Raw genomic sequence first — 12469 nt, forward strand, 5'->3', positions numbered from 1 at the left:
ACTTAACACCAGCCCCACCCAGGCCAACTTGGGCCAACTGTGTCTGTAGCTCCCCGCTTAGGTGCGTTCTGCACTGCTTCCCAGGCTGACTTACAAAGGTCTCCAGATGATTCCAGTCAAGCCTTGCAGTGTGCACAGACTCACACCCACCAGCAGTGCAAGCAGAAAGCTACATGCTGAGCCTGGACGTCAGGACCCAGGCCTTAGTCCAGATTTTCGTTTCCTTTCCAGCGAATCAACCATTAACTATGCAATATTTGGTGAGGGATTTGGGGGAGGAGATGAAGCCTCTAATTCTATAAATTAACTGAGAAAGCCAAAGTTGAAGCATGCGAGAGGGACAGCCCTAGAGTTTAACTCCCTATGAAATTAATGATGCCAAATGAACAGGGCTTTTGAAGCAAGTAAGTGGCGCCCAAAGGATTGAAGACACGTGGTGCCAGGCAGAAGGGCAAGCCCTGAGAGGTAGGGTAGTGTGAGTCAGGCAAACCCTGCTTAAAAAGCCTTACGGCAGGGGTGGACAGAGAACAGGACAGAGGCGGGACAGGAAGCCAAGTTAGGGAAACTAACCAGCCTGGTGACTAATACGTAAGCATCACCCACAGCAAGACCAGCCTAGGGTCTTGGAGAGTCTTCAGCCGGGGGTGAAGAGCAGCCTCAGTCTTGGGGAGCTGGGCCAGAAGGAGCAAGATAGAAAAAGCAAAATACAGACCAACTGGGCAAGGCTTCAGAATAGGTCCCTGACTGGGCAGAGAGGGGACCGGGCGGGGGGCATGGAACTGGAACAGTAGAGGGAGAATGAATCAGACTTTGGTGTGAAGCTCAAGGCAGAGGCCTGAGCAACAGCCTGGCCCAAAGCAGGTTGGGGAACAGAGAGTGCACCAGGGAGGACACTGTTCTGGGGGTGCCACCTGAGAACCCAGGACACTGGCTTCCAGGTCTGGTGGGCACTGGGAAGCCCACCTGACTCTGAGGGCAGTACAAGGGCCCTGTGGATTGGCTAGCAGCATGACAAGTCCTGCTAATGGAGGCAGGAAAGCTTTGACTCTGCCTCATGCCCACGAGGGCCAGTCAGACACTGGAGCTATTCAGAGGTTCAACTTCAAGGTGCTGGGAGAAGCCAAAGGCAAGAACCGATCAGCGGGAACCAGATCCCAGCATCTATCCCATTCTTCACCCACATAAATCTCACGCACTGCAGTGACTCCATGGGCCATACAGAGTGGCCTTTTGTCACTGAGCCTGGGAGCCTCCTGGGAGACCAGGTGACACAGTGGTGATGGAGCTGGATGAGAGGTGGGGATGGCGAGAGAAGGCAGGGGAAAGAGTTTGCTCCAGAACAGCGAGGTACAGCCCTGACAAGTGGTGGCTCACGTCTCTACCCACCCCCCAGGGTGCTGTGGGATTCACAAGGTTGTTTCCTGGGAGAAACGTGCATGCAGAGAGAACGTTAGAGAAGGGCAAGTTCTCCTTCAAACGGAACCGCATCCTCCCTGTCTGGACAGTAGGCCCCCGTGCGCAGAAGGGCAGCCTTAACAAGGACACAGGCAGGAGCTGTCCAGGGTGCGGGATAAGCTCACAGGTCAGATCTCAGACCCAGGCTCAGTTCCAGGCGCTGCGAGTTGCTCGTGGTGGGATCGCGGGCAAGTGAGCTGCAGCCTTTCGGAGCTTCCGTTCCGTCATCCATAAACTTGGGATTTGTGGAAGGGCCGCGGGGAGGATTACAGTGAAAGAATGCAGGTAGGACACTTGCACAGAGCCTGATACATGGCAACCTCTCGGTAAATATTTTAGCACTGATAGTAGCAATACTAATGTGTTATGATCAAGATGCCATGTGAATTCTCTGTAAGAACTCGCTGCCCACTCGGCCGTGCGCTAAACGCACAGAAATGAAAGACGAAATAAGAAAGCAGAAAAGTGAAACGACGTAGTTGTAATTAAAAAAAAACAGGAGAGGCCGGGCACGGTGGCTCACGCCTGTAATCCTAGCACTCTGGGAGGCCGAGGCGGGCGGATTGCTCGAGGTCAGGAGTTGGAGACCAGCCTGAGCAAGAGCGAGACCCCGTCTCTACTATAAATAGAAAGAAATTAATTGGCCAACTAATATATATAGAAAAAACTAGCCAGGCATGGTGGCGCAGCCTGTAATCCCAGCTACTTGGGAGGCTGAGGCAGGAGGATCCCTTGAGCCCAGGAGTTTGAGGTTGCTGTGAGCTAGGCTGACGCCACAGCACTCACTCTAGCCTGGGCAACAAAGCGAGACTCTGTCTCAAAAAAAAAAAAACAAAAAACAAAAAAAAAAAAACAGGAGAAACATCTCGTGGACCAGAAACCACAAAGAAACTAAATGGTGAAAGAGGGTAGGAGCAGGCTGGGCCCCATGAGCATTGGTGACCGGGTTTGAAGACATGCAGGGTCACCAGGACGGGAGGCCCCACTTTGATCGTCCTCTTAAGTGCCCTTGTAGATTGTGTCATAATTATCGTTTACATCAGTAGCTTACTTAGCCCTTCCACATGCAGACAGCTCCTCAAGCACAGAAACTGGGCCCTCCATCTTATGTCCCCTGGGATTCTCCTAGTGCCAGGTGTATTTTGTGTTCAAAATAAGAGAGAAAGAAAAGGAAAAGACTGGTGAAAATTGTCTGGACGTGGGGGCTCACGCCTGTAATCCTAGCACTCTGGGAGGCAGAGGCAGGGGGATCCCTTAAGGTCAGGAGTTTGAGACCAGCCTGAGTAAGAGGGAGACCCCGGCTCTATTGAAAAAAAAATTTTTTTAAAAAGACTCGTGAAAATTGTGTAAGCTCACAAATCAGATGGACTTAATGTCTGTTTTTAAAACCTATGCTCAGCCGGGCGTGGTGGCTCACCCCTGTAATCCTAGCACTCTGGGAGGTCGAGGTGAGTGGATCACTCAAGGTCAGGAATTCGAGACCAGCCTGAGCAAGAGTGAGACCCCCATCTCTACTAAAAATAGAAAGAAATTAATTGGCCAACTAAAAATATATAGAAAAAATTAGCCAGGCATGGTGGCGCATGCCTGTAATCCCAGCTACTTGGGAGGCTGAGGCAAGAGGATTGCTCGAGCCCAGGAGTTTGAGGTTGCTATGAGCTAGGCTGGTGCCACGGCACTCTAGCCTGGGCAACACAGTGAGACTATGTCTCAAGAAAAACCCAAAACTATCCTTGCATTTAGTGTGTAAGGCTCCTAATGAGAGACCTAGGAAATCCCTGCTGATCTAAGTAGGTAGAGAGGTCTAATCTCTGCTTTGCTTTCTCTTAGCTATGTGACTAGGACTGCCAATAAACTGCTATACGTTATCCTGTGGGTGAAACATGCACTGAATGTCTCATTTTTCAGCTAGACACTGTGACGCCCTACATACAGGCTTTGTTTCTGTATACGTCAATATAGTATTAACAGATATGTTAGAACTTTAGAAAGGTCTTGAAATAAATGTTTAGAGTGATATCCTTCTTTTCTCTAGAGCAAAATATTTTCATTTCCTTTGTTCATTTTTCTATTACAGACCTCACATTCCAGTCAGCAAATTAGTGGTTTCGGAATCCTATGACACTTATATCAGTAGAAGTTTCCAAGTAACAAAAGAAATAATAAGTGAATGTAAAAGTAAAGGTAGGTGGTAGTATCTTGGACTCCATGTTTAACTATGTGATCATTTTTCCATCATGCTTAATAAGCTATTCAAGATGTTTCAATTTGCTTTGGCAAACTTGCTTAATAGGAAAGAAATATATTTCCAGACTCTCTTCCGGATACTTTCACATTGAATTTGTAATATTCTCTGAGTACCTAAAATGGTAGATATTTCAGAAGAATACACCAGACTTAGGCGTTGTATTTAATAACATAGAGTCTGCATTACAGCTATTCATTGGCACCCTATGAAGGAGGTTTCCTCTTTCAATTTCCAAAAGTTCTCCAGCATACCACTGTCTTTCCTATAATTAATGCAGGAGCACAGACACCCACACACAAACACACCTACACAAATACACCTACTGTCCCTGCTATCACCAACGAAGAGCAGTGTTCTATACAGCTCAAGTCTTTTTGCTATTGAATTTCCTAAACCTTGAGCTCAAATATTTAATGATATGTATGACTGTAAGTTTTTTAGTCAAAAAGGCAGATTGCATAAGAGTATGCATGTTCTCAATATCCTTTTTTTTAAAGTTAAAATATTTAAATTCATAGGGCAAAGACGGAATTATACACATGACCGTATTAACAGTAGATAGCCGTGGGCAACATAATTATGGATAATTCCCACCGTCCAATTATCACTCTTAAGACACTCACGACCGTAAAGGTACACAGCATGTTCTGTCGACGAGAAAGTTTCAAATTTTCACAATTCAACAGTGGCAACATTCAAACCTATATTAGAAGGGGTGGCACAGAGAGCCCTGTGAACATAGAATAGGTCTGATTTCGATTGTGGTGGTGGTCACACAAATCTACACGTGATAGAATTGCATAGAACTGCATACTCACATGTACACAAAGGAGTGCTTGTACATCTGTTGAAATCCGAATAAGCTGTGTGTGTTGTACAGTGTCTGTTCCCTAGGTTTGATAATATGTCATAGTTATGCAAAATGTTACGGGGGGGGGGGGGGGTGTGAAGGGTGCATGCCACCTCCCTGGTGTGTGTGTGTGTGTGTGTGTAACCTCACATAAATTTATAATTATTTTAAGATAAAAAGCTTTTTTAAACAAACATTAGGCTGCCTTAACAATAACAAAGCATTTTCAAAATACTGTTTGGGCAAGTTGTCTTCTTGTGTATGTTCGCCCGTCTCCACAGCACTTAACTTCCAGTATTTATTTCATATGTCTTTATAGAAACGATCTTCCCATTCCTTGCTTTCCCCCCCCAGGAAATAACATTCTGATTGTGGCCCACGCATCTTCCCTTGAGGCATGTACCTGCCAGCTTCAGGGCCTGTCACCTCAGAACTCCAAGGACTTTGTACAAATGGTCCGAAAGGTAATTCATTCTTGCGTTTATGGGGCCCGTGGTGCCTAGTAGTTTTATAACAGTTCAATGACTGGCTGGTAGCTAAGTTCTTTGAAGTACGTGTTTATGCTGAGCTGGGAAGATTCATTTATTGATTCACTCAATCAAGATGTATTGAGTGGTACTCTGTGTAAGGCACCTTTATTAGACCTTATATAACAGACAAAAATGTTTTAGAGCTAGTTCCAGCTTCTAAGAGCTAAAATTTAGGGAGCAGCTAAGAATTATAAGCAAATTGCCTGAATTTCCCTGAGGGACCTTGTATTGGATAAACAGAGGTGAGTCCAAAACAGAGCCATCTGAAGGATTAGCCCGAGGTAGGTAGGTAGGCAGCCCAAGGATTGTAGCAGTTTAAAATGATCAGGCTGAAAGGCAAAGCCAGGAACAAGGGAGCAAGACAGAAAACCCTTGAGGCTGACCTACACATCTGGACTCTTCCATTCGTGCCTGTTGACGCTTTCTGGTCAGCTGCCGCCCACACACTTCCCTTCAGGCAAGTTAGGTACTTCCTTTCTCTGTCACCAGGGAATCTGGTTCAAACTCAATTGCAATTTTTTTCCTCATTATTAAAAAGCTTATTTATTCATCTGCCCATCCCATTAGCCTGGAAGCTGCCGGAGGGCAGAGATTTTTGTCTTGTTTATGGATGCAGCTCTGGACACACACACACAAATGCGTTTTGAAATTGCCATGACTACTGAAGTTAGAGAGGGCACAGCTTCTACTTTGAATGTTACAGATCCACATGGGAAAAAAAAAAGCAAGGTTAAAACATGCAAAGTTTTAAAAGTTGAATAATTTTTCCCAGTGTGTCCACATATAATTTTAGAAACCTTTGAGCTGCCCTTTTTTTTTTTTTTTTTTTTTTTTTTTTAAATTGAGACAGAGTCTGGCTCTGTTGCCCAGGCTAGAGTGCCGTGGCGTCAGCCTAGCTCACAGCAACCTCCAACTCCTGGGCCCAAGCAATCCACCTGCCTCAGCCTCCCGAGTAGCTGGGACTACAGGCATGTGCCACCATGCCCGGCTAATTTTTCTATTTTTAGGAAAGATGGGGTTTTGCTCTTGCTTGGTAGGCTGGTCTCAAACTACTGAGCTCAAGTGATCCTCCCGCCTCAGCCTCCCAGAGTGCTAGGATTATAGATGTGAGCCACCACGCCTGGCCTGAGCTACCTTTTTAACTTGACTTACAATTAGGAATTAGGAATTACCTCTTGACACCCTCACATTATATGTGTTTTGTTTTGTTTTGTTTTGGTTTTCATTTTCTTTTCTCCTACCCTATTAAGCGACAAAATTATAAAGAATTAATTGCACTAGGGGAGCTCGTCATTTAATCCATCCGTCTGATGAATGCTCTTGCAATGTAAACACTCCTCCCTCTAATATATCAGTTTTATCCATTTCATTTTTTTAATTGATCATTGAAGGGAACGCATTTCTACACATCCCCTGTTCATTCCTGACTATTATTCTTTAGGGCCACCTGAATATCTTTGTGTCTAGGCGAAAGTTAAAGAATTGAACCTCATCTTCTGTCTCCCCTTTCTTTACTACTCTTAACTCAGATCCCATACCTGGGATTTTGTTCCTGTGAAGAATTAGGAGAGACGGGAATATGGCAGCTGACAGATCCGCCCATCCTGCCCCTGACCCATGGACCAACTGGGGGCTTCAACTGGAGAGAGACCTTGCTCCAAGAATGAACCACAGGGGTGAATGAGAAGAAAAGGGCTTATGGAGATGTGTCTTTTTGTTGTGTTCAGTAACAGTGGGAAAATCTCCACCACACTCCAACCGGACAGCTCGGAATAATTTAGCATATTTCCTTTCATGCTTAAAGTGCTTATGATGAGACCATAAATGAGAAAAAGACTTGATTCAGAAGGAAAAAAAAATTGTTCTCTCTGGACTCTTGCCTAGCTAACAAGGCTTTGGAGAATCGTCTTCCTGAATCCAGGCACCTGCTGCAGCAGAGGACCTTTCTGCCTTCCACCTATGCACGGCTGAGAAGTCTCACTCCTCCCAAAGGGAGCGGCCGGCCCGCTGCAAGGGCTGCAAGAGGAAAGTGTATGCACAGAATCCCACCGGGGGAGCACTGAGCTGCCAGTTTGGGGATGGAATTTTCTTTTGAACTCCATTTTCCAGTTAGGCAGAGCCAAGCTGAGGAATCCTTTAAAGGTTATCAGAATACATGCCCTGAAGAGAGTTGTTCTTAAGTTAAACATCAAATTCCACCCTCAGTCGACCCCGTACACCAGTGTCACTGGCTCAAGACACCTGCTTGAGGATGCTAACATTTGCCTTGGTACCGCCACATTTTCTCTACAGCGGCTGGCCCTTCTTGCTACAGCCTGTCCCCTTTGCTTCTGTCTGTGAAATGGGGAGACAAAGCACTTTTGGATACTCAGGAGGAAGATAAGATAAAGGTGTGAAGTATTCAATCATAGACGCAGAGAACTTGCAAAACATAAAGTGACTTGGAATTACCCGTATTGTAGCCTAATGAGCCACTGCACTTCTAAATCACCATTATTTGTTTGCCTTTGCCCCTAGACTCTAGACTACGTTAACTAGTTAAGGATTTTGACCTTTTGAAGGGATGTATATTAGATACATTACTTGAGTTAGCAAGAAGCTCATTCTGTGCAATATGGACATCTTTACAAACCATTTCAAGGGGCAGGTTGTTGGACACTTACAGTACCTGTCAAACACAACAGAACATCCACAAATGCATCAGTTATACCAGGGATATATAATGAAGTCAGGGAACTAATTTAAATGCTGACAGTCACGACTGCACTGCTACTTGTGCTATTGGTTTTTGTTTGTTTTTCTATGGTAATTTAAAATATATAGGTAGGGCTATTTAGAACATTTGAAAAGCCACATCCTGTGGTTTCTCAATACACCTACTTCCTGCATTTAGAGGGAGTTTATTTAAAAGAAAAATAAATGACAATCAAACCAATACAGCAGTTATCAACGTCCATTTAATTGTGTGACTGGTAGACTATTAATGGCCACAGACAAAGGTCTGGTATGGTATAGTTCACTCTGTAGAATATGTGTGCAAAGTGAAATCACAGCCATTTAGAGAGAACATTAGTTAGTGTAAAACAGATCTATATATGTTGTAGCAACATGGAATAAATTTCAAAACCCAGATGCATAAAACATGGTATGTAAAAATAGATCTATGCTTGTATTTAAAACTGGAATTTGATGGGCCCCTGGACAGAAGAGGAAGTGAAAAGATGCTGGCTGTATATGTTAATCAGCAAAAGGAGTATGGATGTATTTTTTTAAGTCACTTAGAGGGAAATATGTCATGAATTTTACATTTTAAGACACAGATCATGGTTTCTTTTAACATTGCACAAACAAGTGACCCAGCTTCTGGGTATGGAAATACCCCTGTGCTGACATGTTTATATAAATCTTTTAGCTTTAAAATGTTTTTTTTGGGGGGGGAAGATTACTCCCATTAAAGATCTTAAGTGAAAAGTCACATTACAGCTAATGTAATGTCGATACCATTCATTCTTCTGGTATTTGAAATGAAGCAAATCCACTGTTTAATTAGATCTATTATCTTTATTAGGTACATAGCAAATTTTTGTGGGCTCTGAGTGCTTGGAATAATGCTTGAACACCTCACATCAGATCTCCTTGAAACTGTAGCCATGTGTTCTTGGCAGCATCAGTACTTGCAGAAAATACAGCCCAGAACTGGCTCTCGGCTCCTTCTCTCGCAGTTGTCTTAGTGCTGTGATGATCTGATAAATCGGTTTCACTGAGCTACAATTCCTGTCCTTAGTCCAATATGGACACGGCCTTAGGCAATGGTCTATGTGAGCAAAAGGAGGCAGAGATCTGAAATAATATTCTGAATAATTAAGTGCAGGAAAGAGTTTATGCCTAGGCTTTAATTATCCAAATTACTTATCAAAATGGCCTGAATGATCAGAATTCCCATTAAATTCTCATGGCACATTTACCTATTTAAGAAACTAAACTTGGACTGCAACTGAGAAATTTTTTGGAAATCACATTGAATCTATGTATAACAGAGGAAACAGACAACTCTATTACCCGATTTTATATCATCCAAACGTACTAGGTTGATATTACAACCTGAAGTTGAGGCTGTTTTTTTTTTTTTTTTTTTTTTTTTAATCTAAGCCAATGCTTATTAGAATAAATGATGTGTGGGGAGTGGAGAGAGAAGGAAGGACAAGAAAGGAAGGGAATGCCAGTTTAGAATCAAATGGTTTCTGGTATCGAGAAATTTTTTTTTTTTAATGTAGAAAATTATCTGAAATAAACTAGGTGACATGAAATTACCTGGAGGATTTAATCTGGGATTGAAAGTCTGGAACAGTTTCCTACTTCAAAAGTATGCCACATCGATCTGCTAATGCTCCAGTATTATTATTCATAGATAGGACTCTGCTTTCCGTGATTTTAAAATGCCACATCCATTCCTCCTGGTCCTCCGTGGACTAGAATAATTGGCACATTTTAATGCATAAGCTGGGGGTTTCAGTTTCCCAGGCTCTCTTCACCATTGCTGCGTTGGTAGCTAGGAGCTTACTGCTTCACCCCAGTATGGAGTTCAGATTACAGTGTTCCCTGTCACATTCAGATTTTAGAATCTGAATGGCTGATTAAATGGCCATGTGATGGCTGAAAGAGGGGGTATTTTTCACCCTGTAGTGAAAGGCTTGGAGGAGTCTCTCCTTTTTATTTTACTTATACTTTAACCAAAGAATTATTTTAAAGTAAGCTTATATTTGAAAGATGATTTTGCAAAAAAATAAAATAAAAATAAAAACTATATCTTCTGGAATGATGTCAGTTTGTGATGATCATTGTTGATGACTTCCTTGTTAGTGGTATTTGGAGTGCATATAGATTGTCTTCCCATTGTGCCAACATTACCATAAATGTGTCTTTTCCACTCAACTAGCTGTATTCGTATTAAAATGAAGTCTCTTATTTCAATTACTTGGTGTCACTGGGAAAATTGAACAGCTACAGTAAGAGAAGTTCCTATCTTGTGGCCTTTGTGGAAAGGCTTCCCTGAGTGGGAAAACGAAGGCATTCCCCCGTAACCCAGGCACTCTGCAACCGCAGTGTTTAATTTAAAAGCAGTGATGAATTGCTCTTTTGAAATTACTCTAAGTAATGCAAGCGTTAGCATACAGATGAACCTCCGTTCCATTCTCACAGGCTTCCGCCAGTCAACTGTACCGAATCTGCACGAACTTAGATAATGAGGTGCAGGGTTATTTGCATTTAAATTGTAATCCAGCACACGTGTGAGAAAGAAGAGGCGCTAGTCTAACAAGGCTGCCTTGCGGGAGGGAGGAGTCTGGCAGAGGAGGAGGAGGGTGGGGAAAAGAGCAATTTAACATCTATTTAGGTTAATGTTCACTTTTCCAAAGGTGATGGGGGATATTTTGTTAGGTGATGGCAGAATGCTTTTCATTTTTAAACATAGGATTAAAATTGGATTCGCTTCTCTTTAATACTTCACCATATTGAATTTGCCTAGGAAAGCGATGAGCTATAATGAAAATTTGAAGGATGGGGGAATAAAAGATTATCTCTAATTGAAGAGGAAAACTTGACTTTTAAATATGTATAATATTAGGTATGGTGTATGAAGGTTTAAAAATATAGTGATGAGTAGTCAAACTTAATATACAATCAGTTCTCACAAATATGTTACACGGTACCACTTAGCTGCTATTACCCAAAAGTTGGGATTTTGGAGCTGTTCGACTGTTGGTGGACTCTGTACAGGATAGATACGGATAATGGGCAACGTTTACTGCTTCTTTGATTGCCACGCAAGATGGGAACGCCATTGCAAGGCATTTTGGTTATGCAGAGACCATTCTAAACCTGCTATTTTAAAGAGGTGTATCAGTTTCTTTCTCATTTATAAGGCTATTGTATGAATTATTTTTTCCTTTGTGATTCAGGTGTATTTATTTGACAAATGTTTGTAATTATGACAAAGAAAACCATACCTAACTGTATTGCCAAATTCCTTGTAAACTATCTGTGGCTTTTGTGCTTTTCTGGCTGAGAGCTCTCTCCTCTTGATACAGCTACGGCACCATTGTAATTAGTTCATTCCCTTTCAGTAACATCTCGTTTAAATCGTTCATAGATGATTGAATAAAGAGAAACTGTGTTCTTAGTTGACCTGGAGCAATCTCATGTTAAATTCTGAGTGGTCTCTTTTTTTGTTGTTGTTGTTTTGTTTTGGCTGTATCAGCATCAGAACTGAGTGGTCTCTCTTTTCTATCACGTTTTCAGATGTTACTTTGGTCATTATTATTTTGTAAACGCCCACTGAGAGTGTGATTCTGCTTCCAGAGGGTCCGAGGGGCGCCTGCTGCTGCTAGAAAGGGGAGGATGCTCTGGGGGTCTCTGGTCCCTCTGACCAGGTGTCAAGCCTCTGAAAACCCACCCATAAGAGGAAAAGCAAGCTCCAAAATGCTTCCACTGCCCTCTGCACAAACTGCAGGTGGCGCAAAATATCTTTCCTTCCACCTCTGAGGCCCCTATAACAAAAGACAGACTAACAAGAGAAAAGCATGCAAATTTATTCAGAGTTTACATGACGCAGGAGCCTTCATAAGGAAATGAAGACTTGGGAGAAAAAAAAGCTAAACCTGAATATTTTTATACAAAGTTTGATGAAGAATGGACAGTGTAGGGGTGAAGGGAAGACTTCCTTGCAGAATGTTCTCCGAAAAAACAATTCACAAAAGGCAGATTCATTGGAGGAATGGCGTACAATTTTACCTATTCCAATAGCGACTCAATTCAATAAGCCTCTTCATAGAAAGCCCAGGTGGTAGTTTTCCAGGTTTAAGATAATTGTTTCCCCTATAAGCAAGGGGTTTCTTGGAGAAGGTGCTGAGGAGGCAGTCCCCAAAAATTCACTCCCAGACTTAAGATAGCAAAGACACAGACAGTTGAGGATGGTATTTGTGCCTATGGTGCCTCCAATATCCCACAAATTTGTGGGGGGCCACCAGTCACAGACCAATTAATCTGTGACAGTGGGTAGGTCCTTCTAGGATTGGATTTTCCCGGGGCTAACCAAGCCACAAGGTTTGAGACCACAAAGCCCCGTAGGGATGGGACCTTTTGAGACAGACTCCCCTGCGAGCTTGACACGTTGAGAATGAAGAGTGCACTGCTTACGTGTCCTCAGACTTCCAGTCTTTTCAGACTGGCCACCTGGCATCACCCCAAAAAATCACACACAGACCAAGAGAGAGTGTTCCCACTTGGTCACAAGTCATGCTCTCGATGACACAAGACGAGACCTCACCAGGTTTTTATTGGGGGGGGGGGGACCCACAGCAAAATTTGCCTTAATAGATGACCATGTAG

At 43.1% G+C, this 12469-nt stretch overlaps 1 protein-coding gene across 2 annotated transcripts in view; it reads left to right on the forward strand.

Moving 5' to 3' along the window:
• The window catches only part of UBASH3B (ubiquitin associated and SH3 domain containing B), a 142979-nt gene extending 131707 nt beyond the window's left edge, over positions 1 to 11272 (forward strand). For both annotated transcript variants that reach the window (XM_012789887.3, XM_012789889.2), the window contains exons 12-14: positions 3533 to 3639; positions 4908 to 5017; positions 6613 to 11272. In XM_012789887.3, coding sequence (XP_012645341.2) covers positions 3533 to 3639; positions 4908 to 5017; positions 6613 to 6750 — 355 coding nt within the window. In that variant the 3' untranslated portion in view covers positions 6751 to 11272. The remainder of the gene's footprint in view (positions 1 to 3532; positions 3640 to 4907; positions 5018 to 6612) is intronic.
• Positions 11273 to 12469: the final 1197 nt, after the last annotated feature.

This window comes from Microcebus murinus, chromosome 4 (assembly GCF_040939455.1).
Source record: "Microcebus murinus isolate Inina chromosome 4, M.murinus_Inina_mat1.0, whole genome shotgun sequence".
NCBI lineage: Eukaryota > Metazoa > Chordata > Mammalia > Primates > Cheirogaleidae > Microcebus > Microcebus murinus.